The sequence below is a fragment of the Suricata suricatta genome, chromosome 5 (assembly GCF_006229205.1).
Source record: "Suricata suricatta isolate VVHF042 chromosome 5, meerkat_22Aug2017_6uvM2_HiC, whole genome shotgun sequence".
In the NCBI taxonomy this organism is placed as follows: Eukaryota; Metazoa; Chordata; class Mammalia; order Carnivora; family Herpestidae; genus Suricata; species Suricata suricatta.
Genome location: NC_043704.1, coordinates 148,485,348 through 148,510,510, shown reverse-complemented (window position 1 = coordinate 148,510,510; position 25,163 = coordinate 148,485,348). Strand labels below are relative to the sequence as shown.

General features: G+C 48.7%; 1 protein-coding gene across 2 annotated transcripts; it reads right to left on the bottom strand.

Annotated features, from left to right (window-relative positions):
- Nucleotides 1–1,402: 1,402 nt before the first annotated feature.
- Nucleotides 1,403–24,892, bottom strand: CRTAP (cartilage associated protein). Of its 2 annotated transcripts, XM_029940476.1 has the most exons (7): nt 24,389–24,890; nt 20,664–20,813; nt 17,627–17,798; nt 14,043–14,171; nt 11,461–11,606; nt 10,278–10,361; nt 1,403–2,245 (listed from the first exon to the last, which is right to left on the bottom strand). In XM_029940476.1, exons 1-7 carry the CDS (start codon nt 24,857–24,859, stop codon nt 2,192–2,194), a joined length of 1,206 nt encoding a protein of 401 aa, XP_029796336.1. In that variant the 5' UTR covers nt 24,860–24,890; the 3' UTR covers nt 1,403–2,191. The 2 variants fall into 2 exon arrangements, with proteins under 2 accessions (XP_029796336.1, XP_029796335.1); XM_029940475.1 differs by lacking the exons at nt 1,403–2,245; nt 10,278–10,361 and having other exon boundaries at nt 11,272–11,606; nt 24,389–24,892.
- Nucleotides 24,893–25,163: the final 271 nt, after the last annotated feature.

Genomic DNA, 25,163 nt, shown 5'->3' with positions numbered 1-25,163 from the left:
CATCTGTTTTCCCAGAGCTTGGAATAGTGAGATGGCGGGGGAGGGGGAGAAGGATGGAAAACCAAAAACTACATGAGTGTCCCACCCCCAATTATTCACCATCACATTAGAGACCCCCAACTCTATCTCGCTTCCCTCCTTCCCGTGCCACTGTGGGCCTGTCTCTCCCAGCCTCTGTCTCCACAGGGTCCCCACTTCACTCAGCGGCTTATTGAAAGCAGGAAGGAGGTCGAATAAAGAAAACTCAGATTCCAGAACACCGCTCTCCTGGTTTTCTCCCAACCTCAAAGGCGGCTTCTTCTCAGTCTCCGTGGTGGCTGTCTCATTTCCCAGAGAGCCCAGGGTCCCTCGCTCGGCTCGTGCGGTCCAGGTGACCCATCCGGCCTCGTGGCCTCACACACCTGGTACTGGCTTAGCATTCAGCAGGGGGCTCCGGGCTCCTCGCAGACCCGCAGCCCTGCACCAGCCCCTCGCCGCGCCTCTCCACTGTGGTGCTCCACAGTCCTTTTCCCAGAGAACTGCCCTCGGCTGACCAAGCTTCTTGCCCGCCAAGGTACGCCCCTACCCACTCGGGGACAGTCAGTGACTTGGTGACGGAGACCTTCTAGGTGTCTGCTGAATGTACCCCCACACTACACCACAGGCGTTTGGATCCTGCTTCCGGCTCCGCTCAAGACCTGATCTGAGGAGCCTCGCAGCCCAGCCTCAGACAGCTGCTCTGCACCAACCTCCCTCCTTAGCCCGCGCCCCCAGCCTCCCTAAATCCAATAAGTGGTGACTCCGTCCTTCCCGTTGCTCTGGGTGAAAACCTGGAGGTCACCGTTGGCCCCCCTCTCTCTTATGCTCCACATCCAGTGTGTCAGCAGAAAAAAAGCCCTGCTTTCAAAATAAGCCGGTGATCTGAGCACTTCTCACCATCTCCATCGCGACTGCACAGGTCCAAGCCAGCGCTCCCTTCGCCTGCTAACCCTGCGCCCACCCGGCTCACGCTCGGCTTGTTCACAACGGCAGCGGGAGAGACCCAGGGGGTCAGGGCTCCCAGTGGCTCCCGTCTCACCCAGAGGAGAAACCTGACACTGGCCCAAGCCATCGGGGATCTGTCCCGCCTTGTCACTTGCGCCTCTCGGCCTTATCTCCTCCGTTCTCCCCCACGCCCTCTCCTCTCCGCGTCCTCGACCGCAGCACGCACGTCCTCGATGGAAGCTTTGTCCATGCTGTTCCCTCTGCCTGGAACGCTTTTCCCTGAGACCCGCTCCCTGAAATCTCTGCCGTGATGTCGCCTTCTCAGTGAGGTCTGCCCTGCCCGTCGTATTTAAAACTGTCGCCTCCTCCCCAGGCCTCCTTACCCATTTCCCTGCCTCATTATTTTCCCCACAGCAATGATCACTCTTGATCATTTATATACATTTGTTCTTATTTATTTGTTGTTTGTCTCCCTTAGAGGATGACACGGATTTTTGTCCTGTCACTCTGCACAGTGTTTCCAGCGCCGAGGTCAACATCTAGCATGTAGTAGGTGCTCAATAAATATTTATGGGGGAAAAATGAATGAAACTAGACTCCCTCTGCTTTCTTCCATTTCCAACTCTGAGACTTGTAACCGACTAGGGTCCCTAAGAGGGATCGACCAACCGTTGCAAGACTTTGGACCAAAGCCCCATTTCTGGGGTCTGCACTATCTCCCCGGCCTCTCTTTCAGGGGGTGCCAGAAATGGGGCAGGTCAGACCCCTTGTGGGCTGTCATGGGGGGTAGAGAAGCTTGGCCTATGTCTTCCACCGCCTTTCCTGGACCAGGGCATGGGGATCATGGAGTCTAAAATTTGGAAGAGCACAAAGCCCAAAATAGGTTTTTATAATCATCTAATTTTAGGAGTCTTTTTCTTATTAAAAAAAATAAAAATAGTGATTTTCGGGGGGGGGGGATGGAAGACTGTGCTTTCAACCAAAACAGTGAGAAAGGCAGGTGTGAACACAGAGAAGGCAGGTGTGAAGTCAGGGAGGGACACAGGTGTGAACGTGGGAGAAGGGAGGGAGGCAGGTGTGGTCACCCCAAATTTATGTAGTGAGAGACGGGGCTTCCCTCTCACTCCCTAGAGCAAAGAGAAGGCTTTGAGGTATCAACACCATGGGCCACCGGGGCGAGGACAGAACGTGCGTCTCCGGACACCGAGGGCCACCTCTTCGCTGGGGACTAGCCGGTCTCCTGCAGCTCCAGGAGGTCATCCACGTACTCCAGAACCTCTCCCTGTGACAGACAACAGGACACTTTACAAGTGGCGGTGAGCAGGGACTGTCTCTAAGAGGCCCCGGCGCTGTCTGCCCTAGAGCCCAGAGGACCCGCCTCCGACCTGGGAGGGGACCTGGCTTCCGTCCATGGGAACTTGGAGTCAAGTGCTCTGCAACCGCCACAGGTGGCCCGGGTGGGGGAGGGGCAGCCCAGCCCCCCTCTGACAGATCTGTGTGGAGCCCCCTTGGCTGGGCATCCGGTCTTCTTCGTGGTTACCCCCCAGGAGCACTCTCCACCTGTTCCCTTTCTACACTGACCAGCAGATCATGGGCTTCTCAAGGAGCAGGACCTGAGTTACTTTTCTTCCCTAGAGCCTGCAATGGAGACGCTCAGAAACCTGCTGAAGGAAGCGGGGTGCGCATATCACTGGCGCGACTGAAGCAGTCACCCCATTCCCAAGAGAGTCTTTTGGGGGCAGCGGGACCCACAGGCCCACGGTCAGTTCCAGGAGCCCGCCCGCTCCCTCCCTCTGGAATCAGCGTTATGCCCCCAATCTGATAGCTCGGCCCCCTTCCTGGCTTCCTTCTCTGCACTGCTTTCTCTCCCCCACAGCTGGGCCAGCAGCGATGACACCCATTTTCTTTACTGCCAAGAAAGAGCAAATCACCAAGGAGGCCGAGTCTGACTCCCACGAGGGCCAGCCCCCGCCCCCCAAGGCCAAGCACCCCTGCTAATGCTTGGCCCCCTCCCAGAGATCACCATCACAGGCCAGGAGCGCCTCTGCTCCTTTTGAAATTTTAACACACTTCCTGTTATGACCTCTCAGCATCAGAGAATCGTTGGGAAATCTACTGAGTACCAGAGACACAAAAAGGGGTCTTATTATTTTCACCAGATATTTCTACCATATCATGCCTGAGATTAGAAACTAAAGTTACAGGGGGCGCCTGGGTGGCTTGGTTAAGTATCTGACTTCAGCTGAGGTCAGGATCTCATGGTTCGTGGGTTCGAGCCTCGCGTCAGGCTCTGTGCTGACGGCTCAGAGCCTGGAGCCTGCTTCGGATTCTGTGTCTCCCTCTCTCTGCCCCTCCTCCACTTGCACTGTGTCTCTCTCTCAAAAATAAATAAACTTAAAAAAAAAGAAACTAAGGTTACAGAAGTGGAAGACACTGACTGAAAAGATGACATTTGCTTCCATTGCTTTCTGGGCCCCGGGAGGAAAACACAGTCGAGGGGGCATATGGCTGGCCAGGACGGCTGCTCCCGGAGTCACTGTTTCCCGCCGCGGGGCGGCTGTGACACGGAGTGCCGGTCTCATTTGCTCTAAGCTCGCTAATGAGTACCCGAGGTGACGCAGACGGAAGAAACACAACCGCCTCTGCGGGCTGTCAGCGCCTGGCTCAGATCGACTTTCGGGGGCACCCGTCCCCCCCGCTGCTGGGAGTGAAGGATGGCAGCCCCTTCTCTGGACAGCCGGTCTTGGCCACAGGAGGCAGCTGTGCCCGGGAGTCTGCGCGCCAACCCCTCCGGGCTGCCAACAGCCGAGGGCAGAAGGAGAAGGCGCCTACGAAGTGCACCGTGAGCTCTGTGGAACAGCTCATGCCCCCGGGCTCCCGTGGGTCCAGCCGAGACCTCGTATTTCGGGGCTCCTCCCCCTGCCCCTCACTTCTTTCCTCCGAGAGTACTCCCTCAATCACGCCTGCACACCATAATCTACTTCTTCTAGACCCTCCCGAAACAAACAAGCCTCAGAACCTGAAGTCCGAAGCATCTATTTCAGCCCGCTCTATAAAGTTTCTGAAACTCTAATGAGCGTCTGCAAATTTGTTGACCAGCGTGCAAACTTTCAGGAGTTCTTACGGCACATTTCAACCCCAGAAAGATAATAAAGGAAAAAGCCCCTAGCGTCAGTAGCTGACTCGTAGTAACGTTTCGTTTCAGTGTAGTATTGTGGCCTTTGGAATTTTAAAGATTAAGAATTTTATTGTATTGGGGCACCTGGGTGGCCCAGTCGGTCAAGTGTCCAACTTTGGCTCAAGTCGTGATCTCATGGTTCATGGGTTCGAGCCCTGTCTCCAGCTCTATGCTGACAGCTCAGAGCCTGGAACCTGCTTCTGATTCTGTGTCTCCCTCTCTCTCTGCCCCTCCCTGCTCATGCTCTGTCTCACTCTATCTCTCAAAAATAAATAAATGTAAAAAAAATTTTTTAAGAATTTTAATGTATTGATTATACTTTATGTCAAATAATTACTTGCCATAATTTGATATATAAAAAAGAAAGTAGCTTGTTCACAATTCTAAAGCTTTGATTAATAAGCTAAATACTTTAAGGACTTTTGATGGACTCTTTTCTTTATCGTGACAGTGTCAAGTCCAAGAATCCTAGGAATTTTAAAGCCTAGAATAATCCTGTGTTCAATGATTATAAGCTAGCTGTGTGATTTTGAGCAAGTCACTCTACCTTTCTGAATTTATTTCCTCATCTGTGATGTGAGAGAGCTTTGCTAAATATCATAAAAGTTCTGTTGTTCTAACGCCTCTAATTTTTCTAAATATACTGTTTGTGTACATCAAAAGCTTTCGCAATGTTCATAGCCTCAGACCCAGGAAGTGAAGCCACGGGAATGCATCCTAGGGAAATGACCAGAAAAAAGGTGACCAATTTAGTCACAGCTGTGTTATTTGTGAAAGTCAAAAGTTTGAAGCAACCTAAAATGCTTATAAAAACAAAATACTTAACTTTAAAAGTCCATATCACGGACTATTAGTCACTGGAAAGTCATGTTTATAATAAACATTAACAAGGTTAACAAAAGCCACACAATCTGTCAATAGATGTAGAAGAAAGCCATCAACAAAACTCAATACCACTTCATGATGAAAACCTGTGACAAACTAGGAGTAGAAGGGGAACTTTCTCAACCTGACAAGGGGCACCTTCCAAAAAGCCCATAGTTAACAGATTCTTAATGTAACACCGAATGTTTTCCTTCTAAAATTGGGAACAAAACACGTATGTCCAATCTCTCTCTTTCTATCTGACATTTTACTGGAGGTTTTAGTCAGGGTCATTAGCAAGGAGAAATACATAAAAGTCATCCAGATTGGAAGAGAAAAAGTAAAACCACCTCTATTCATAGGTAATGTGATCTTATATATAGAAATTCCTAAGCAATATCCCCCGGACACACAACTATTAGAATAAACAAGTCCCACAAACTTGCAGAATTACAATATCAATATACAAAAATCAACCATATTTCAATTGTTAGCAATGAACAATTGAAAATAAAAATAAAAAATTCCATTTGCAGAATTTCATTGTTTAATGAAATATAAGAAAATATTACTGAAGGGAATTAAAGGAGACCTTAAGAAGTGGAAAGAGATCCCATGTTAACGGTTCAGAAGACTTAATACTGTTAAGATGTCAATACTACCCACAATCCCTATCAAAACAATACCAACATTCTTCACAGAGCTAACAAACAATCCTAAAATTTGTGTGGCACCAGAAAAGACCCCAAATAGCCAAAGCAAACCTTAAAAAGAAAACCAAATTGGAGGCATCGCAATTCTGGACTTCAAGCTGTAACCATCAAGACAGTATGGTATTGGCACAAAAACAGACACACCGATCAATGAAACAGAATAGAGAACCCAGAAATGGACCCACAAATGTATGGTCAACTCTTTGACAAAGCAGGAAAGAATATCCAATGGAAAAAAGGCAGTCTCTTTAGCAAATGGTGTTGGGAAAACTGGGCAGTGACATGCGGAAGAATGAACCTGGACCGCTTTGTTGTACCTTACACAAAAATAAACTCAAAGTGGATGAAAGACCTAAAGGTAAGACAGAAAGCCTTTGAAATCCTAGAGGAGAAAACAGCCAAAAACCTCTTTGACCTCAGCTGCAGCAACTTTTTACTTGAGATGTCTCTGGAGGCAAGGGAAACAAAAGCAAGAATGAACTACTGGGACCTAATCAAGATGAAAAGCTTCTGCACAGCAAAGGAAACCATTAGCAAAACTAAAAGGTAACTAACGGAATGGGAGAAGATATTTACATATAACATATCAAATAAAGTGCTAGTATCCAAAATCTATAAAGAACTTATCAAACTCAATGCCCCAAAAACAAATAATCCAGTGAAGAAATGGGCAAAAGACACGAACAGACAATTCTCCAAAGAAGATATCTGACATTTAACAGACACATTAAAAGATGCTCAGCGTCACTCATCATCAGGGAAATACAAATCAAAACCACAATGAGACACCACCTCACACCTGTCAGAATGGCTAACATGAACAGCTCAGGGAACGACAGATGTTGGCGAGGATGCGGAGACAGAGGGACCCTTCTGCGCTGCTGGTGGGAATGCGGACTGGTGCAGCCGTTCTGGAAAACAGTCTGGGGGTTCCTCAGAAAGTTAAAAATAGAACTACCCTAGTAGTGCAATTGCACTACTAGATATTTATCCAAGGGATACAGATGGGCTGTTTGGAAGGAGCACGTGCGTCCCAATGTTTATAGCAATGCTCTTGTCAATAGCCAAAATATGGAAAGAGCCCAAATGTCATCCATCGACTGATAAATGGATAAAGAAGATGTGGTGTATCTACACCATGGAATATTACTCAGCCATCAAAAAGAATGAAATCTTGCCATTTGCAACTACATGGATGGGACTAGAGTGTATTATGCTAAGAGAAATAAGTCAGTCAGAGAAAGACAAACATATGACTTCACTTATATGTGGAATGTAAGATACAAAACAGATGAACATAAGGGAAGGGAAGCAAAAATAATATAAAAACAGGGAGAGAGATAAACCATAAATGATTCTTAAATACAGAGAACAAACCGAGGGTTGCTGGAGGGGTTTTTGGGAGTGAGGGGCATTAAGGAAGACACTTGTTGGGATGAGCACTGGGTATTATATGTGGAGAATGAATCACTAAATTCTACTCCTGAAGTCATTATTACACTATCTGTTAACTAACTTGGATATAAATTTAAAATAATAATAATGATTTTTCTTAAAAGATGTCAATACTATCCAAAGGATCTTCAGATTTGCCCAATTCCTATCAAAAGTCCCAGTTGACATTTACAGAAATTGCCAAGCTGATCCTATAATTTGTATGGAAATGCAAGGGACCTAAGAATACCCAAAACAATCTAGAATAAGAATGAAATAGGAAGACTCACATTTTCAGTTTCAAGATGTAGTACAAAGCTACAGTACTCAAGACAGTGTGGTGATGGTGTAAGGATGGAAATCTGGGCCAATGCATTAAAATTCAGAGCCCAGATATAAACCCTCACACTTATGGTCAGCTGATTTCCAACAAGGGCACCAAGACAAGTCAATGGGAAAGAAAGTCTTTTCAACAAACGGTGCAAGGACAACTGGGTACCCGTATGTGAAAGAATGAAATCGGGCCCCTACCTCACATCATATGTAACATCAACTCAAAATAGACTGTGGATCTAATTACAGAAAATTAGATAAAATTATGGAAATCTTAAAAAAAAAACAACCAGGCGTAAAATTTCATGATCTTGGATTAAGTGACAGTTTCTTAGAGATTGACACCAAAAACACAAGCAAAGAAGAAAAAACAGATACATAGGATCTCATCAAAATTTTAAACTTTTATGCCTTAAGGTACTATTAGGAAAACAGAAAGAAAACTCAGATTGCAAGCAATGTATATACCTGACAAGAGGACTTATAACCAGAATATATAAAGAGCTCTTATAATGCAATAATAAAAAGAAAAGTAACCTAATTAAAAAATGGGCAAAGAGTCTGAACAGACTACACATCTCTCCAAAGAAGAAATACAAATAGCTAGCAAGCATACGAAAGAATGCTCAACATCATTAGTCATAAGGGAAACAAACATCCAAGCCTCAATGAGATGCTACTTCCTACCCTCCAGGACGGCTGTAAGAGAAAAGACAAACACAAAGATGTAGCAATACGGAAATTTTACACATCGCTGCTGATGTAAAATGGTGCAGCCACTTACAAAACAGTCTGGAGGCTTCTCAACAAGGTAACCATATGGGGACCGTATTACCCATCACTTCCCTTTCCACGGATAAACCCTTGGTAAGTAAGAGAATGAAAAACTTTGTCCAAACAAAAATATGGACACAAATGTTCATAGCGTCATTCTTCAAAATAGCCCAAGAGTGGAGACACCAGTACAAATGTCCATCAACAGAGGAGCAGGTAAACAAAGGTGGTACGTCCGTACGCTGGAATACAATAAAATGGAAGTTTACATGCAACAAAATACATATACATGGTTGAATCTTGAAAACATTATGCTCAGTGAAAGAAGCTGGCCACAGAAGACCACATCCCACAGGATTCCGTTTATATACGGCAGATCTGGCAAATCCATAGCCACAGAGAGTAGATCGGTGGTTGCCAGGGGTTGGGGGCAGAGGGGGGGCAGCGTGGGCAGAGAAGAAGGAATGGGGAACGAGACCACTAACAGGTTTGGGATTTCTTCTGTGGGGTGATGAAAACGCTCTAAAATTAGATTTTAGTGATGGATGCACGACTTTGCGAGGATGCTAAAAACCACTGTATTTGTACTTTAAAAACGATGGGGCACCTGGGTGGTTCAGTTGGTTGAGCGTCCGACTTCGGCTCAGGTCAGGATCTCACAGTCCACGGGTTCGAGCCCCACATCGGGCTCTGTGCTGACCACTAGCTCAGAGCCTGGAGCCTGCTTTGGATTCTGTGCCCCTTTCTCTCTCCGCCCCTCCCGTTAACACTCTGTCTCTCTCTCTCTCTCTCTCAAAAATAAATAAATGTAAAAAAAATGTTTTTAAAGGAGAATTTATGATGTGTGAATAATATTTCAATAAAGTTCTAGAAAACCATGACAGGGAAGCGTCTCATGTTACAGTGTTAAGTGGAAAAGCCATGATATCTATTATAGCTGTTTGTAATGAATATATATTGGAAAAGGTAAGAAAAAAATGGAGGTATACATCTCAAAATGTCAGTCGGGGCTTGCTCTGGATAATTAGGAACTCAACTCTCCCTTTTTCTACATAGAGTTTTCTCCGCGTTCCGAACGACAGCGGCCACCCTGTTGGTGTCACGCCGGCCCTCCTTCCCTTACAGCGTCCTTGTGCCTCATCTCGAGCCCTGCTTCCCAGACACAACAGTCACCTCCTAGCCTACAAATCACTCCCACATGCAGCACGGCATTTCATTTTCCCGACCCCGTGAGCTCAACATCGTTAGTCCCATTTTATAAGTGAAGAAAGGCAGTTCTGGGAAATCCAATGAATACAGTGACAGGTGCACCCCGTGCAAATCTGTGCATGGAAAACAAATCCATGATATCTTACTTAGAAGTGCTCCTCCCAAAACTAGGGCAGTGGAAAGAGAAGGCCCGGGGCCTGGGGGTCCAGCCTCGCCTCTCAGAAGCGAGGGGTCAGGCCAGAACGCGCACCAACAGCGCCCGGCACCCGGAGGAAGCATGCACTGGTTTGTTTCAGACGCATCTCCCGGAATACCGCCCGTCAGGGGGACTTTGCTGTGACGGGGCTGCCCCACCCAACCTGCTCCCGGAGCGGTGGAGTCTTTCTCAAAAAAGGAGTCAGATGAAATCAGGAATTTCAAGCAATCTCAGAGAACAATAAAATACCGCACAGCAAGGACCTAAGTAGCAGAAAGAGAAAGACAAAAACAGATAACAGAAGCACAGAAGAACTGGAATGAGGGTTCCCAAGCGTGTTCAGGGCGCTGAGGAACTGAAAATCTACTGTGTTTTTGTAAAGTTAAAAACCGATGTCTACGAGGGCTCCTCCACACTCACTGTCAGGAAACGTGGGGTACGGGGTTTCCTAGAAGGCCAGCTTCCCCCCACCAGTGCCCCAACATCCATTAAAACGCCCACGGAGACTGTATTCCCCCCTTCTGTTTCAGGGATGTGACGCTTCCAGCGACTTTAGCAAAGATGTGAGTAATATGTTCTCTGAGCCAGACGTGCACTAACCGTGCCAACCTACCTCGTCATCATCCATGATGTTTTCCTTAGCAAAGTCATACAGCTCTTTCTGGAGCGTAGTCACGTTAAAGAACTGAACTGCTTCCTGCTCAGACACAAACAGAGAACAGTTTCTGTGACCAACCTTCTGATGTCGAACTGGGAGGAGGGGGAAACGGTGTGGATTTCTCTCGGGGGCGATGAGAGTGTTTCAGATTGGAGAGTGGTCATGGCTGCACAGCTCTGTGAATATGCTAGAAACCACTCGGCTGTACATTTTAAAAGCATGAATCTTACTGTTTATGAATCATATCTCAATTAAAAAAGAGTGGCTGGCCCCAAATGAGTAAGAGAAAGGAGAGAGAGAGAGAGAGTGTGTGTGTATGTTGGCACGGGAGCAAGGTATGAAGGAAAACGTATAGATGGCAACCAGGAGAGCATATAAAAATCCCAATGAAAATACAAGCTAAGGGCAAAGCCCAATTTCAAAAGCTCTTTTAAAAGTAATATGGGGGCGCCTGGGTGGCTCAGTCGGTTAGGTGTCCGACTCCGGCTCAGGTCGTGATCTCATGGTTCGTGAGTTCGAGCCCTGCAGTCAGGGCAAGCCCACCTTGGCTCCTCGGCCCTTCTCTCTCTCTCTGCCCCTCCCCTGCTCGCACACGCACACTCTCTGTCTCGCTCTCAAAAATTAAAAAAACTTAAAAAATAAAAAGTAACAAACAATCTCTGGAGCTCCCTGGTAACACACGCCAAGCCGGCCTGTCCAGGAAGTGAATTAAATGATGGTCCATCCACAAACAAATCTGCCTTGGACGTGCGAAAAAATAAGTAGGTGGATGAGGTGATGTGTAAACGTTCACAAGTCAAAGTCAAAGCCACGTGTGCAAGGCCCTGTTTCCATGAAAACAAAGAAGCAGCATGCTGCATATATGAACTGCATGTAGCTGGAGGGCGGGGTAGAGAAAAGGTATGGGACTGCGAAAGAATTTCACTTTCTAAATAATAAAACATTTTCGTAATGTTTGACGTCCGTAGCTTTTACTGCTTTAGGACTCAGAATAGAGCAGTAAAATGTTAAAGGACAAAAACAAACAAACCCAAACAAAACAACAGAAGAAAAGGAGGCCCCCTCCCTCCGTGCGGTGGGTATCCTGAGCGTGAGGAGGAGGAGGCGGCCAGGAACCTCCTGGCGCCCTGGCACCTACGGGTCTGGGCTGGAAGTGCTCGTCCGCGAGGTCCCACTTGTCCCTGTGGTACTGGTAGTACACCAGGTTCTGCTGCATGACCTTGTCGCCGTGGTCAAACAGCAGGTAGCTGACCGCACAGGGCGCCGCGTTCCGCAGGTCATTCACTGGGGCCGGGGAGAAAGGAACCGGAAGTGAGCAGCCCCGCCCTGAAGGTCCCCTCCCCGGCACAGCGGCCTTCCGACAATGTCCACGCTCCTGCGGCCCCTCCCCTCCTCGGGGAAGCCTGTGACGGACCAGAATCGTCCCTGGCGGGGCAGGTCACAGAGTGGGGAGTCGTTTTCAGACGTGGAAGTTCCTGGTTAGGCAGACGCCTTTGCAGAAATGTCTATTTTATTGAACTTCAGGTTCCGCTGACCTGGGCTGGGAAGGCTGGGCCCCAAGGCCTGGACTGTCCTCCAGGGCTGAGGGAGGAAGGAGGACGTGCCTGGGTCCCATGTGGCCAGCACCACCATCCCCAGATCCAGGTCCCACCTCTAGCATCCCGCCTTAGAGTTGTCCCACCTACAACAGCACCTTCAGCAGAGGGGATCTGCAGGGGCTGGGACTGGTTTGGGGGGGTGGGTAAAGAGGTGATAAGCCACAGCCCCTGGGCATTTATCCTGACACATTCCATACACTCCAATTTACAACCCAGAACACTACCTTTGCTAAAGCTCAGCTTGGCCAGGGTAACCAAAACTTGGGTATGAATAAATTGTGCCGCCTAGTGGCTGTTTCCTGTAACAACAACCTTAAAACCAGCAAGTAAGGGCGCGCGCACTATTCACAAGATCTAGAAGGCTGAGAAAGGCCCTTAGTCAAGGCCTTTCAGGGCTGGGGTTCAAGTGTAAGTAACAACACCTGCCCTCAAAATATTTAGCAAGGCAGAGCATCTAGAAAGAGTTCACAACAGGGCCGACATTCGAGAAGCCAATTTCAAGAAGTAAATGTTAACTCCTACTGTTTACCTAAAAACCCAGAAAGCAAAGATTTTCTTTTGAAGCAGCACGCAGATCTAGAGGTTTGGGTCTACCAGTGTTTTTAGGCATTGCCACAATTTCCGAGACGGAGGGCAATTTTCTGAGCATGTGAGAATTTCGAGGACCCAGGAGCCACCAGAGCCTGGATTATCTGGAACATTCCTAAACTCCTAGCGTTCTGGCTTTGTGCACACGGCACCCAGCCGGGCTCAGAGTAATGGTTAGAAGACCTGATGGATTCTTCCCTGGGTTTCAAAGTCCAACCCGGGGCCTAGCTCAGGGAGGCGCCGACACAGATGTTTTTTGTGAAAATGAAATAAAACCACTAGCTTGTTAACAACAACAACAAAAACATTAGCTTGTGTTTTCGTCCAACTTTCAAGCTTCGGATCCAAGACTGGCAAAGTGGCGATAAAAGGTGAAGCTGGGTGGTGGGCATTAAGTTTCCAGAATAAGTTTTTAAAAATGTACACAACTGTCCATGACGCTCATTAAAACAGGGCTCTTCCCGGGACACCTGGCTCAGTCAGTGCGGTACGTGACCTCCGGTCTCGGGGTCGCATGTCTGAGCCCCACGGTGGGAGTAGGGATTACCTAAAAATGAAATCTCAAAACAAAACAAAACAGGCTCTTCCAAGTACAGAGAAATACAAGCCAACAGCTAACACTGGGCCTGGGGGGAGGGGCCAGGGGAGGTAGGAGGGCGTGGTTTGCTTTGGATGTTTCTCTGTACATCCTCGAGATGTTTGGTTGGCTGTGACTATAAGCCTTCTTGAAAGAAAGCACTAATTACTTACACTAAAAAAGAGGCTTCTTTATAAGCAAAACCACTGCATAGGAGAAAACTGTCCCCTCAACACCAGAATGCACCCAGATGCATTTCTGCTGGGGACATACTGAGTTTCATGCTGTCTCACATGAAAGCACATCCATAGATTACGGATTAAGACACTTGTCCTCTGTGTAAATAATCCTTCACCAAATACCTAGTGCCAGGATTACAGGGGCGAATAAAACTGCATCCCTCCCTCCTGGCAAGGGGAAGACACAGCCCCCCTCCTGGTGATCTGAGATGTCCCCACGTAAGATGTCTCTTACGTTTGTTTCCCTGTACCTTGTTGGAATGTTCTGATTAACTCCAATGTCAGGCCAACGGAGGACCAAACGGTCAGTCCATGACATAAGGCTGATGAGAGGGAGGAAGTGATAATAAAAAGAACAAATACTTTATAGAGGTTCGCCATGCATCAGCCTAGGAATACCCTAAGCATTCCACACCTGTCGACTCCTGTGGCCCTCGTGACAGCCTCAGGAGGCTGGGACAGTTGTCTCTAATTTACACATGAGGACCCCGGGACACAGAGACGTTAGCAAGTGACGAAGCTGAGATTTAAACCAAGGGTCAGCGCCCTGAATCACCAGGCCCTGCTACCGTTTTGTGCAGGGCCCAGCACTGAGGCTGTGAATGTGACCTTGACGTCCAGAGGTAAAAGTTCTTACCCCTATTTTTACAGATGGGGAAGTTGAGTCTTAGGAGGATTGAGTACCTTGCCCAACATCTTCTGGAAGATAATTACTTACATTTATAATAAGCAAACTGCAAATAATGATACATGGTAGCCACAAACTTCTCCACTGGATAGCCTCCTATAACGGGGGTCAGGTTCTTTTCACACTGTATTTTGCATTCCAGGACTTCTACATAATGATCTGAAAGAGTACACACAGGTTTTCAGGGCAGTGCATTCATTAGTTTCTTCTTTCTTTTTTCTTTTTTTTTTTTTAGTTTTTAAAAAGTTTTGGGTATTTAAAAAAATTTTTTTTAGTGTTTTGTTTTTATTTTTGAGAGAGAGAGAGAGAGAGAGAGACAGTGGGAGCAGGGGAGGGTCAGAGAGAGAGGAAGACACAGAATCCAAAGAGAGGCTCCAGGCTCTGAGCTGTCAGCACAGAGCCCAATGCAGGGCTCAAACCCATAAACTGTGAGATCATGACCTGAACCAAAGTTGAACACTTAACTGACTGAGCCACCCCGGTGCCTCTAGTCTTCAAGTAATTTCTATACCAACGTGGGACTCGAACTCACCACCCCGAGACCAAGAGTCGCATGCTCCACCAACTGAGCCAACCAGGTGCCCCTATGTTCATTACTTTCTTAAAACTACTTCTGCCCCACTTCTCTCTCATGATCCCAGTAAAAGGTAAAGATAATAGAGGTAAAATAGTTGCAACACTTAGGATAAATAGGCTAAAATCCTTAATATACAAAGTTCCTTAAAATCAGTAAGAAGAAGACAAACACCCAGTTTTAAAATGGCCACAGGATGTTCACAGAAAAGACACGGTAAAAACGACTGATAAATATTGGGAAAAGATGTTATATTTCATTTGTAATTAAGAAGCACAATCCAGGGGCCCTTGGGCGGCTTAGTCGGTTAAGCTTCTGACTCTTGACTTAGGCTTGGGTCATGATCTCACGGTTGGTTCAATTGAGCCCCGAGTCAGGATCCGTGCTGAGCATGGAGACTGCTTGGGATTCTCCCTCACTCCCTCTTTCTCGGCCCCTCCCCCACCCATCCACATATGCTCTTCCTCTCTCTATCTCAAAATAAATAAACATTAAAAAAAAAGAAACACAATTCCACCTAAAATATTTTGAAAGTGTTAAACTAGCAAATAAAAATTTGCTTGACTGGGCTGCCTGGGTGGCTCAGTCAGTTAAGCATCTGACTTCAGCTCAGGCCATGATCTCATGGTTTGTGAGTTCAAGTCCCACATCAGGCTCTGTGCTGACTGCTAGCTCAGAGCCTGGAGCCTGCTTCAGATTCTGTGTCTCCCTCTCTCTCTGCTCCTCCCCTGCTCACACTGTCTCTCTCTATCTCTCAAAAATAAATTTAAAAACATTAAAATAAATAAAGTAAAGTTTTATAACACCCAGCCTTAGAGAGAAAATAGTAGAACTTACAGTCTCATATTCTATTGAGAGAAGCAAAACAGGAACACACTTTTTGGAGATGAATTTGGCAAAATATATCAAAGTTAAAATACACATATTCTTGGATCCAGCAGTCTACTTCTAGGAAACTTTCTTTAGACATAGGCACATACAGGCACTGTTTGTAACAGCAAATAGACTTGGAAATAACCTAAATGCCAATCAACAGGCTAGTGATTACTCAACTATAGTATATACAAACAACAGAATCTATACAACCTTTCAAAGAGAATAGGTAGACCTATACATAACAGAGAAAGATGTCAGAGACTACATTTCCCAGCCTCCCTTGCAGCCTGGTTGGGGCCATATGAGTAATTGCGCCAATGAAATGTGGACAGCAACAACTAATGAATGCTACTTCCACTACTTCTGGGACTGGTCCCTAAAGTCTCCCCATGATCCGTGGCCCTTTTCCTTGTCTCCCTTCACGCAGTTAGAAGCAGAAGACTCCAGGATGATGGTACATATTTTGTTGACAAGACTGTGGAGGACAGGGACTCACTTACATTTTTGGGAGGAATACAAAGTGGTACCTTAAAATACTAATTAATTCACAGGGGCATCTACTCTTTGAACTATCAATCCCACTTATGTCGCTTTAAAAACATACCTTCACATTTAGCAAAACAAACAAACAAAAAACAAAACCTCTAAATTTCCCCTTTGCAACATTACATGTAATAGCAAAAGATTGTCACAAACCAAATGTCCATCAGACAGCTGGATAAACTGTGGAGTATTATTTCCCTCACCCCTCAATGGAGTACTCAGCAACAATAAAAAAGAATGACTATCTCTATGTGCTACTGGAAAAGTGGGAAAAGCAAAGAACAGAAGAGTGTATAAAGGATGGTCCCTATTTGGTATGAGAGAAGCAAACACAAAAATACAGAAAAAATACATATATATATACATAACCTTTATAGAGAAAAAAGAACCGTGCAAGGATCTTCCATACATGCTAAATCGATATGCGTGTGGTAGTGGGGGAGGGGTGGAGACAGAGTTTAATAGACAACAAATGGTCCGAGTCTTGAAGTATCTCTTCACAAATTATTTATTAATATCAAAAGGAAAAACAGTACCCTAGAGAAACTGGAACCTGTAAAGTACCTTAACTAGTGCTAAAAATTAACATCACAGGAAGGGGCAAATACACATCCGTACATCTGGATGCAATACCCTGAGAAGCATACTTCTGCAATGTTCCAGCCCAAAGTGCGCAACCTGGATGTAACTGTGAGGACATATAATAGAAACGCAAACGGAGGGACAGTCTATAAAGTGAGCGGCTTATATTCTTAAAAAATATCAATGGCATATTTAAAAAAGAATCAATAGCATAGGGGCGCCTGGGTGGCTCAGTCAGTTAAGCATCTGACTTTGACTCGGGTCAGGATCTCACGGTGGGTGGGTTCCAGCCCCGAGACGGGCTCTGTGCTGACAAATCAGAGCCTGGATGGAGCCTGCTTGGGATTCTGTGTCGCCCTCTCTGCCCCTCACCCTCTCGGGCTCTGTTTCTCTCAGAAATAAATAAACAAACATTAAATAAATAAACAAACATAAAAGACGACCAATTTGTGACAGTATTTTTGAAACCTGAGGAAGTCATGCTAAGTAAACTACGCCAGTCACAAAAGGGCAAATACTGATATCTTTCTACTTATCCGAGGTACCTAGAGCAGAAGTCCTGGGGACAGGAAGCAGAGCGGGGCCGCCAGGGGCTGGGGGAGGAAGGGTGGGCGCCGGTGGTGAAGTTGGCACAGAACTTCCCTTCGGGAAGGTGAAACCGTGGGCGGCGGCGGGGGATGGTGTTGGCGGCTGCACAATGGCTGGCGCGCTCAAAGACGGCTAAAATGGTAATGTAACGTGGGCCAGGAGCTGCTCTTGGGCGCCTTCTTCTTCCAAAAGCCCGCGGGGCATCTGCGAGCGGGCAGGCGTGGCCCGGCGGACCCCCATTCCAAGCCTGTGCTTGATCCCTGGACTCACTTATTCCCCAGAAGCCCCAGTCAAAGCTGGTCTGCGTGTCTTACAAGGTACCTCCCCAGCCACCCACCCACTCCGAGGGAAGTTCAAAAGTTCCCCAGAGATCACCCAAGTCACCAGGAAGGCATGCAGATGCCACCAGGAGGCTGTCCCGTTCCTGTGCGGGGTACGACGCGCCACCAACCTGCGATGGAAAGATAGAAATCCTTGAAGTCCCTGATTTCCCTGGAGCCCTCGCAGGCCGCCAGACACTCGTAGAAGGCCTTGAAGAAGTCGGGAAGGGCCAGCTCCATGTCCGTGACTGACGTCCTCCAGTTCTCGCCGTTGTAGGCCCGCACGGCTCGGACGAACAGGCTCTGGAAGGCATGGAGGGGCGGGGCGAGTGGCAGCAGCGAAGGAGGCGGGGCAGCATGGAGCCCCACCCCCTGCATACCCAGAAACCACGCCCACCTCACTTAACTTCCGCCTTCCACCTTCCAATTGGGAACTGACTTCTACCTAGCTTTTTCTGTCCTGTGTACAATGAATGGGACCTTCTCACTTAATTCAAAAAGTCGGAGGGGCTTGATGATAAAATCAAATTCAAATCGAGAAAAAAGGAAAAACTTACAGTGACAGAAATCAGAGCAGTGGCCACCCATGGTCAGGGGTTGGGACAAAGGCTTGACTAGAAAGGGGCCTGAGGGAATATTTTAGAGATGAAACTATTTTTTTTTAAGTTTTAAAAAATTTTTAATATTTGTTTATTTTTGAGAGGGAGAGGGACAGAATGCAAGCAGGGGAGGGGCAGAGAGAAAGGGAGACACAGAATCTAAAGCAGGCTCTGAGCTGTCAGCACAGAGCCCCACGCAGAGTTCAAACCCATGAACAGTGAGACGATGACCTGAGCCAAAGTCGGATGCTGAATCGACTGAGCCACCCAGGCGCCCTAGAGATGAAACTACTCTATGTTGTGATTGTGGTGGTAGTTACACAATTGCACACCTTCACCAAAACTCGTTGAATTATACACTTACAAGTGGTAAATGCATTTTAAGTAAGTTACACCTAATAAAGCCGATTTTTAAAATGGAATCAAAGAAAAGATATAAGCATGACAGCAGGGGGCAGGCTTCCGCCCTGCTCCCAACAACTACCAATAAAAGAGGAAAGCCACACCCCAGTACTAGTTGCTGGGGAGGGTGGCCCTGTGCCAGGCAGTGGAAACTGGACCAGATAGACAGAACGACCTGGGGCTGAGGAAGCCGCTTGGTCTCCGAAGACGTAAGCAGAGATCTCGGATACATACACAACCCTGCTAGTGTGGGGTCAGGTGAGCCTGGACATGAGCAGGGGACGCCCCAGCTTCAAGTCCTTTTCCAGCTGCTCCAGAACGGGGGTATCTAGGGGCCACCCCTCCAACCTGGGCTTTTCACCAAACGTAAGGTGTCAGCTTGCGAGGGGGGGGCCTCCCCAAGCCTCCCGAGCAGGCGGCGTCCCCTGGAAATAAGGCAGGCAGAGAGCTGACTGGGCACTCGAGCAGCCACTCTGAGCAGCAGGGCGAGGACAATGAGACCGAGCCACCTGAGGACAGGGGATCCCTGGGCACACATGAGGGCTGCCCCTCCATTGCCGCAGGACTCCAAAGAGGGAAGGAAGGGTCCCGCCAACCTGTAGTTAAGCACAGTCACCCACCACGTGCACTCAGCTTTGCTCCCCGGGCCCAGTGACAACTGCAGTGAAAAAGGTTAAAAGGCGTAAACCCTTTTCACAGGAGAACGAAGAAGGAGTGAGCAGCAAAAAAGACATTTCAACAACTTTCGGAAGGACAGACAGTCAAATGATCACAGAGGAGGTCCTGGGGGGGGGTGACCCCCACACGCACACACACCGTCACACTGCACACCGGTTGGCATTCGCAGGCACGGGCGAGCACAGAGACTGGTGACAGGCACAGAGCAGAGGGTAGGGCTAAAAGTCTGAACGGGGTTTTGGAGCCATAGGTTTCCTCTTGTACCCACCTATCCACCCAGGGGATCCCACCTCCCAAGCTGCTCCTCACTTTTTCTAGAGACTCCATCCATACGGGCTGGAGGGGCAGGGACCAGGCATGGGAGGGCGGGGGTTGGGGCATGGGGCTGAGAGCCGGGAAGCAGGTAAGGGAAGGAGAGGGTGCCCCCATCCGTCTCCCCAGACTGGCTCTCAGATACTAGCAGACAAGCCTGACCCTCTGCCAGTCCTGCACAATGCTGGAGAATTCTTCCCTGGAAGATTGAAGGGCCCCCAGAATAGAGACGTCAAGGGTCCCCACCTGTGAAAACGTGAGCCTGCAGCCTGGTCTCACCACAGGAGACCCGGGACCTTGCTTGGGGTCTACCAGCTCCCCATGGATACCTTCAACCCATCCTTCTGGGTCTGTTTGTTTGTTTGTTTGTTTAATATTTATTCATTTTTCAGAGACAGAGAGAGACAGAGCCTGGGGGGGGGGGGGGGTAGGGCAGAGAGAGAGGGAGACACAGAATCTGAAGCAGGCTCTAGGCTCTGAGCTGTCAGCAGAGACCCTGACATGGGGCTCGAACCCATGAACTGCGAGATCATGACCTGAGCTGAAGTCGGACGCTTAACTGACAGAGCCACCCAAGGCGCCCCCACATCCCTCTGGCTTCAACCCTGCCCTGCCCTCCTTTGGTACCCAGGCCCCCGGCACCCATGCTCGACAGGTGCAGACAACATTAAGTGCTCAAAGGGGTTACGTCCTTCCGTATTTCCTCTCATCAGAGTCCCCTTTGCAGATGATAGATTCCAGTAATCTCTAATTTGTCAAGTCAGTCCTCCAAGCTCCCCAATTCCTTCTCCACCTCAATACATATGGGGTGTGTGTGTGTGTGTGTGTGTGTGTGTGTGTGTCTTTGCATCTATGTGTGTGTGAGAAAAGATATGTCTTCTAGTTTCATCAGAAACTGTGTGTTTATTCCTCTATCTTAAAAACCAAATGATCAAATGACCTTATTTCTAAAATACAGCATTTAAAGGAAAGATGGCTTCAGGTGCATCACGGAATGTAAAATCTCATTCTTCGATGGGTCACCTTTGTGCTAAAACGTCCATCGTTTTCGTTGTCATAATATTCATCAATGTCATCAAAAATCATTAGCGGTCCTGAGACGCCAATAGCTGTTCACGGAGACCCGCCGCTTCACCACTCACACTGCCCTGTCGGCTGTGTAAAAACCCAAATGTACCTCATAGGACGTGGCCTCCAAGTCCTTAATGTAGTCCTCGGCGTCAGGCAAGTGCTTGTAGTACGCCATGTTTCTCTTCATCATTTCGTCGTCAGGATGCTTCAGTAGAAAGGTGTGAGCGGCGGCAATGGCTTTTGGAAGATTATTTGCCTAAGTACAATGAAGAAAGATGAGCTCGACTCAGTGGAAGATGAGCAAACCAAGATTTATGCAAAACAAGAATGTTCAGTCCTTCAAGTAACTCCATGTTTCATTGACTTCCATGGCCCATAGAGACCTGCACTCTCTTGCTCTCCAGCTTCCAGCAGGTTCCACCAGCGAGGAGCTCCCATGGGAGCCTGAAGAAGGCAAGAGGGTGAGGTTGGATTGTCTAGTCTCCTCGCTCCCTCCCCACTGTCACCTTGGGCCGCTACTGCTCCTTCACTGAAGGTCACGGCTCCTCTCAGGGTGGCCCTCTCCAGACAGTCTCCCTCCTTCCTGCGTCCCGGAACTGTATTCTCCCTTGTCCTTTTGGCTGAGGGGCAGTCACACTTACCATCTCTAGCCTTTGTAAATAACCACCCTTAAACGTCCCTCCAACAACCCAGTATGACGACACCACATCTTCTGGAAAAATACATTAATATTTTCCAAAATACATATATATTCCTAAATCTATTAATATTTTCCCACAGAACCTCACCATTCTCGATGACCCCCATCACCATTCACTCAGCCATTCATTCAGCAAACATTCTCTGAGAGCCTCCTGTATGTCAGCGCTGTTCTAGGATGTGGGGCTGTGACGATGAGCAAAACAGGAAGAGGAAATCCCTGCCTCCACGCACACTACACTCAGGCATGCTTCCCAATCTCCCGGCAACGTCGATGAAAGTCCGTGGCTCTGGAGCTTCCGGTTGGAGACCCTTGTGGACAGTGACCAGGAAGACAGAAGCCCTAGGGAGGAACCGCGTGTTGGGGTGTGGGCTCCAGAGGGCTGGGGTACAGGGATATGGACACCTCCCTGGGCGGACACACGACCAACAAGCAGGGGGCCCCACACTGAGGTGCTGTCCCCAGGAATCATGGTGTGACCTCCTTGCGGGGAAGCGAAGGCACCCATACGTGTGCATGGAGACTCCAGCCAATCCAGAGGGCGGCCCCGAGGTGGGAATGAGGTTTGCAGGCAGAAAATAAGGGGATATTTGGTACATTCCGGATTTCTGAGAATCAAAGGGTAGCATCTATCTGTATGACACTGCCCCAGGATTGGCACCAAGTCACTTAGAGATGAGGTGGTAGCTATGCCCAAGAGGTGAGGGGTGGCAAGGAGGGCGGACTCCCAGATGCCAGCACTGGTGTTTTAGAAATGCCAGTCAGTGGCCTGTGTAGGAATGCCTTTGAAAGAGCTCTATAGAAGGCCCTGGACTCCTGGCCAGAAAAAGGCTGGTCTGCCATCGAGAAGGAAGGGAAGGAGGTATGAATGCAGCCCTTTAGAGCATTTGCCAATGAAATGAGATTCTCTAATTCTCAGAGGAACATTTAGAAAGAAGGGCACAGGATGGGATTTTTAAGGCTGCTGACTTGGGACCTGAGTTCTATGGAAGGCCTTCCTGGAGAGGAAAGGGTGATTTATTCACTCCAAGTTGGGCTCTGCTGAAACATGGAGTCACATCTTGGCAGCTCAGCCTCTGACAGAAGCCTGGGTAGGTTCTGGAGAAGGGGCTGGGAGCACTCCTCGCCCCTGAGAAACAGCCACCTGCGCGAAGGGACCCCAGCGACCTGCCCAACGAGCCACTCCTAAATCAGCTTCGATGTGGTGGCAGGCCCCATGGCTGAGGGTGGGGACGGGGAGAGAGAGTCCTGGTCCTGGTGAAGAGTGGGCTCGGAGTGCCCGGGAGGGGCCAGCTCTACCTGCTCAGAACTCAGCAGTCACTTGGGATTTGATCAAGAGTGGGGAACCACTTTTTGCTCAGCCTGTGGGGACAGTGAGCACTTCATGGAGATGCGGACATGGAGAGACCCCGGGGCTGGTGATGCAGACCCAAGATAGACTGATGACATAAAACCTACGGTAGGCTTGCAGGCTCTACCAGAAGCACCTTCCTACAAGAGCACACATCCATTCCACTCTATGAACACTCCGTCCCCACCCACACACCAAGTCTGAAAAGAGAAACACGGCTAAGGAAAAAAATAAACCATCAGTAACATCACCTAAAATCACTCCTTCAGTGATCTGCAGTTGAAGCAACTAAGTGAAGAGTCTGGCTTACTAGCAAAACTCTCCAGCTTTTCCTGTCCCATTAGAGGTCTCAAAATACCAACGCAGATGCTACTTTACTGACTTTTAAGTAAAGGGTTTTGAAGAGTAGCCGAGACCATCCAATCTTTGAGGATCCCATGCTGGAGGAGAAAACCTCAGCCTTCTGGTCTCTTTAAGTAAAATCCTCTTTCCCTCCTTCCTATACCTCTGGTTTCAAACTCATCTGAATGTAAAAGAAATCAGCTTCTTCTATTCTCCAGTTTTAAAAATAAAACATTTCCCCCTTGATTATAGGATGCAGATTTGGTTCAGATAGTAATCTGGCAAAAGCCATACAAAAAAAGACAGAATTAAAATGAGTCATGTTTAGCTTAAAAATAGGGCTGGTAGGAGCCAACCATCATTTTTCAATGTCCTGGAACTTTATTAATCTTATCCCCTGGTTCTGCTTTAAGACCGTTTTTTTTTTAAATCACCAGAACAAACATTCACAAAGCTGATACCTTATATAAAAATGTAAGCATAGGAATAACTCAACTTTTCACCTACTTGGGGTTTGGTGCTACTTTGTTGCTCTTACGAATGCAACAGGACATGGCTCTGATTCAGAAATACAAAAAAACCGATCTTGCAGTCCAGACTCAAAGCAAAGTCAAAACACAAAAACGAAAAACTTCTACCTCCAGAGTCTGGAATATGCCATGAATCCATTTTTGTAGTCATTAAGATAAATGCATAAATGCAATATATACCTTTAAAATCGTTTTTCAAGTAGATACAGTAGAAGCTGGGCTTTACGAGGGCTTTCTTGGCAATATCTGGTGAAGAGCTGCCAAGTTAAAGTCACTTTATCCAGTAACAGGGCATTCAGCTCATTCTTAAAACTGTGGGTCCCCAGAGAAAGGGCTCAGAGGATCAAGAACTGCCATTTGTGGCTATTTTTAGCGAGCAATCACAGAATTTAAGCCGCCGCAAAGAAGGGGGAAGACAACCGTGTTAAATGCTAGATGAAAAAGCGGAAAGCGCCAACCCGGCGTGTGCTCCCAAGGAGTCCCTGCCCTGCCTGGCGTCGGTTTCCTTCTCTTTCAAGGAGACTCGGCGGCAACTCAGGTCCTCTTCCCCTCTATTACTGAAAGCAGCCGCTCGAGGAAAAAAAGGGGGTTTAATGGCATACACAGAAAAAAGGAGCCAGTCAAATACCCGGTAACATTCATCAGGCACTGCTGCGTGGCAGACGCTGCGCTAGACGCTTCGTGTACCAGTTCTCCGCCTCAGAACAACCCTGCCAGGAAAGTATTTTCATCTCTAAGACGAAGAAGGGGAACAGAGGTGGGAGGGTTCCTTTGGCCGGGCTGGGTGGGAGCACGCCGGGTCACGGAAGGCGAGGGGGGGCCCCGCCCAGGCGGGGGGCGGGGCTCTGATCTAGGGGCGGGGCTTTCCGGGGGCGGGGCCGTCAGGGGCGGGGCCTGGGCCGACTTGCCTTGAAGTAGGCGAACTGCAGGAACTTGTAGGGCTCTCGGCGCTGGAAGTCGGCCAGCACTTCGCGGCTGGGCTGCGACTGGCGGAAGGCCGGCAGGCCCTGCTTGCAGCGCTTGAGGCAGTGCGCGCGGCGCAGCAGGCCCCCGAAGAGGCGCAGCTCGGGGTAGCGGGCGAGGCCGGCGGCCGGCTCGGGCTGGGGCACGGCGCTGCAGTTGCGGTGGCAGAAGGCCTCGCTGTCGCGCAGCAGGCGGTGCAGACGCAGGCTGATCTCCAGGTAGCCCACGCTCTCCGCCCAGTGCTCGCCGCTGTACTGGTCCAGCGCGTGCCTGTAGGCCGACTCGAGCGGCATCAGCTCGTCCCGCGGGAAGCTGCGGAAGCTGTAGCGCTCGTACTGGGCGCGCCCGCAGCGCAGCGCACCGGCGGCGCACAGCAGCGCCAGCAGCGCCGCGGCCGCGCCGCGTCCCGGCTCCATCGCGCCCGGCGGAAGGAAGGAAGGAAGGAGGAAGGAAGGGGACGAGAAGGCAAGGAAGGCGGAGGACAGCGCAACGCGGCGAGCCCCGCGCTTGGGAGGCGGGGACACCAGCCTCCGGCCCGCCCTGTCCTGCCGCCCTCCCCCACCCAGCCACCCAGCCGGGGGGTTCGGGAGAAGCTGCCCGCCCAAGGGAGAGGGCCCTGGGGACGGCACGCTGCCCTCGGGTTCTGCACTGGCTTCTGGGGGCTCCTTTGTTCATTTGTTGAGAGCTGGCGGTCTACAAGCCGGGCGCGGCCCTAGCGGA

Excerpts from the sequence above, each read along its gene's own strand:
- CRTAP (XM_029940475.1), bottom strand. The coding sequence starts at position 24,859 with ATGGAGCCGGGACGCGGCGCGGCCGCGGCGCTGCTGGCGCTGCTGTGC. Across the intron at positions 17,799-20,663 it reads TGGAGGCCACGTCCTATGAG|AGCCTGTTCGTCCGAGCCGT; the intron begins GTACATTTGGGT and ends CATGCCTTCCAG. Across the intron at positions 14,172-17,626 it reads TTTCTATCTTTCCATCGCAG|ATCATTATGTAGAAGTCCTG; the intron begins GTTGGTGGCGCG and ends GTACTCTTTCAG.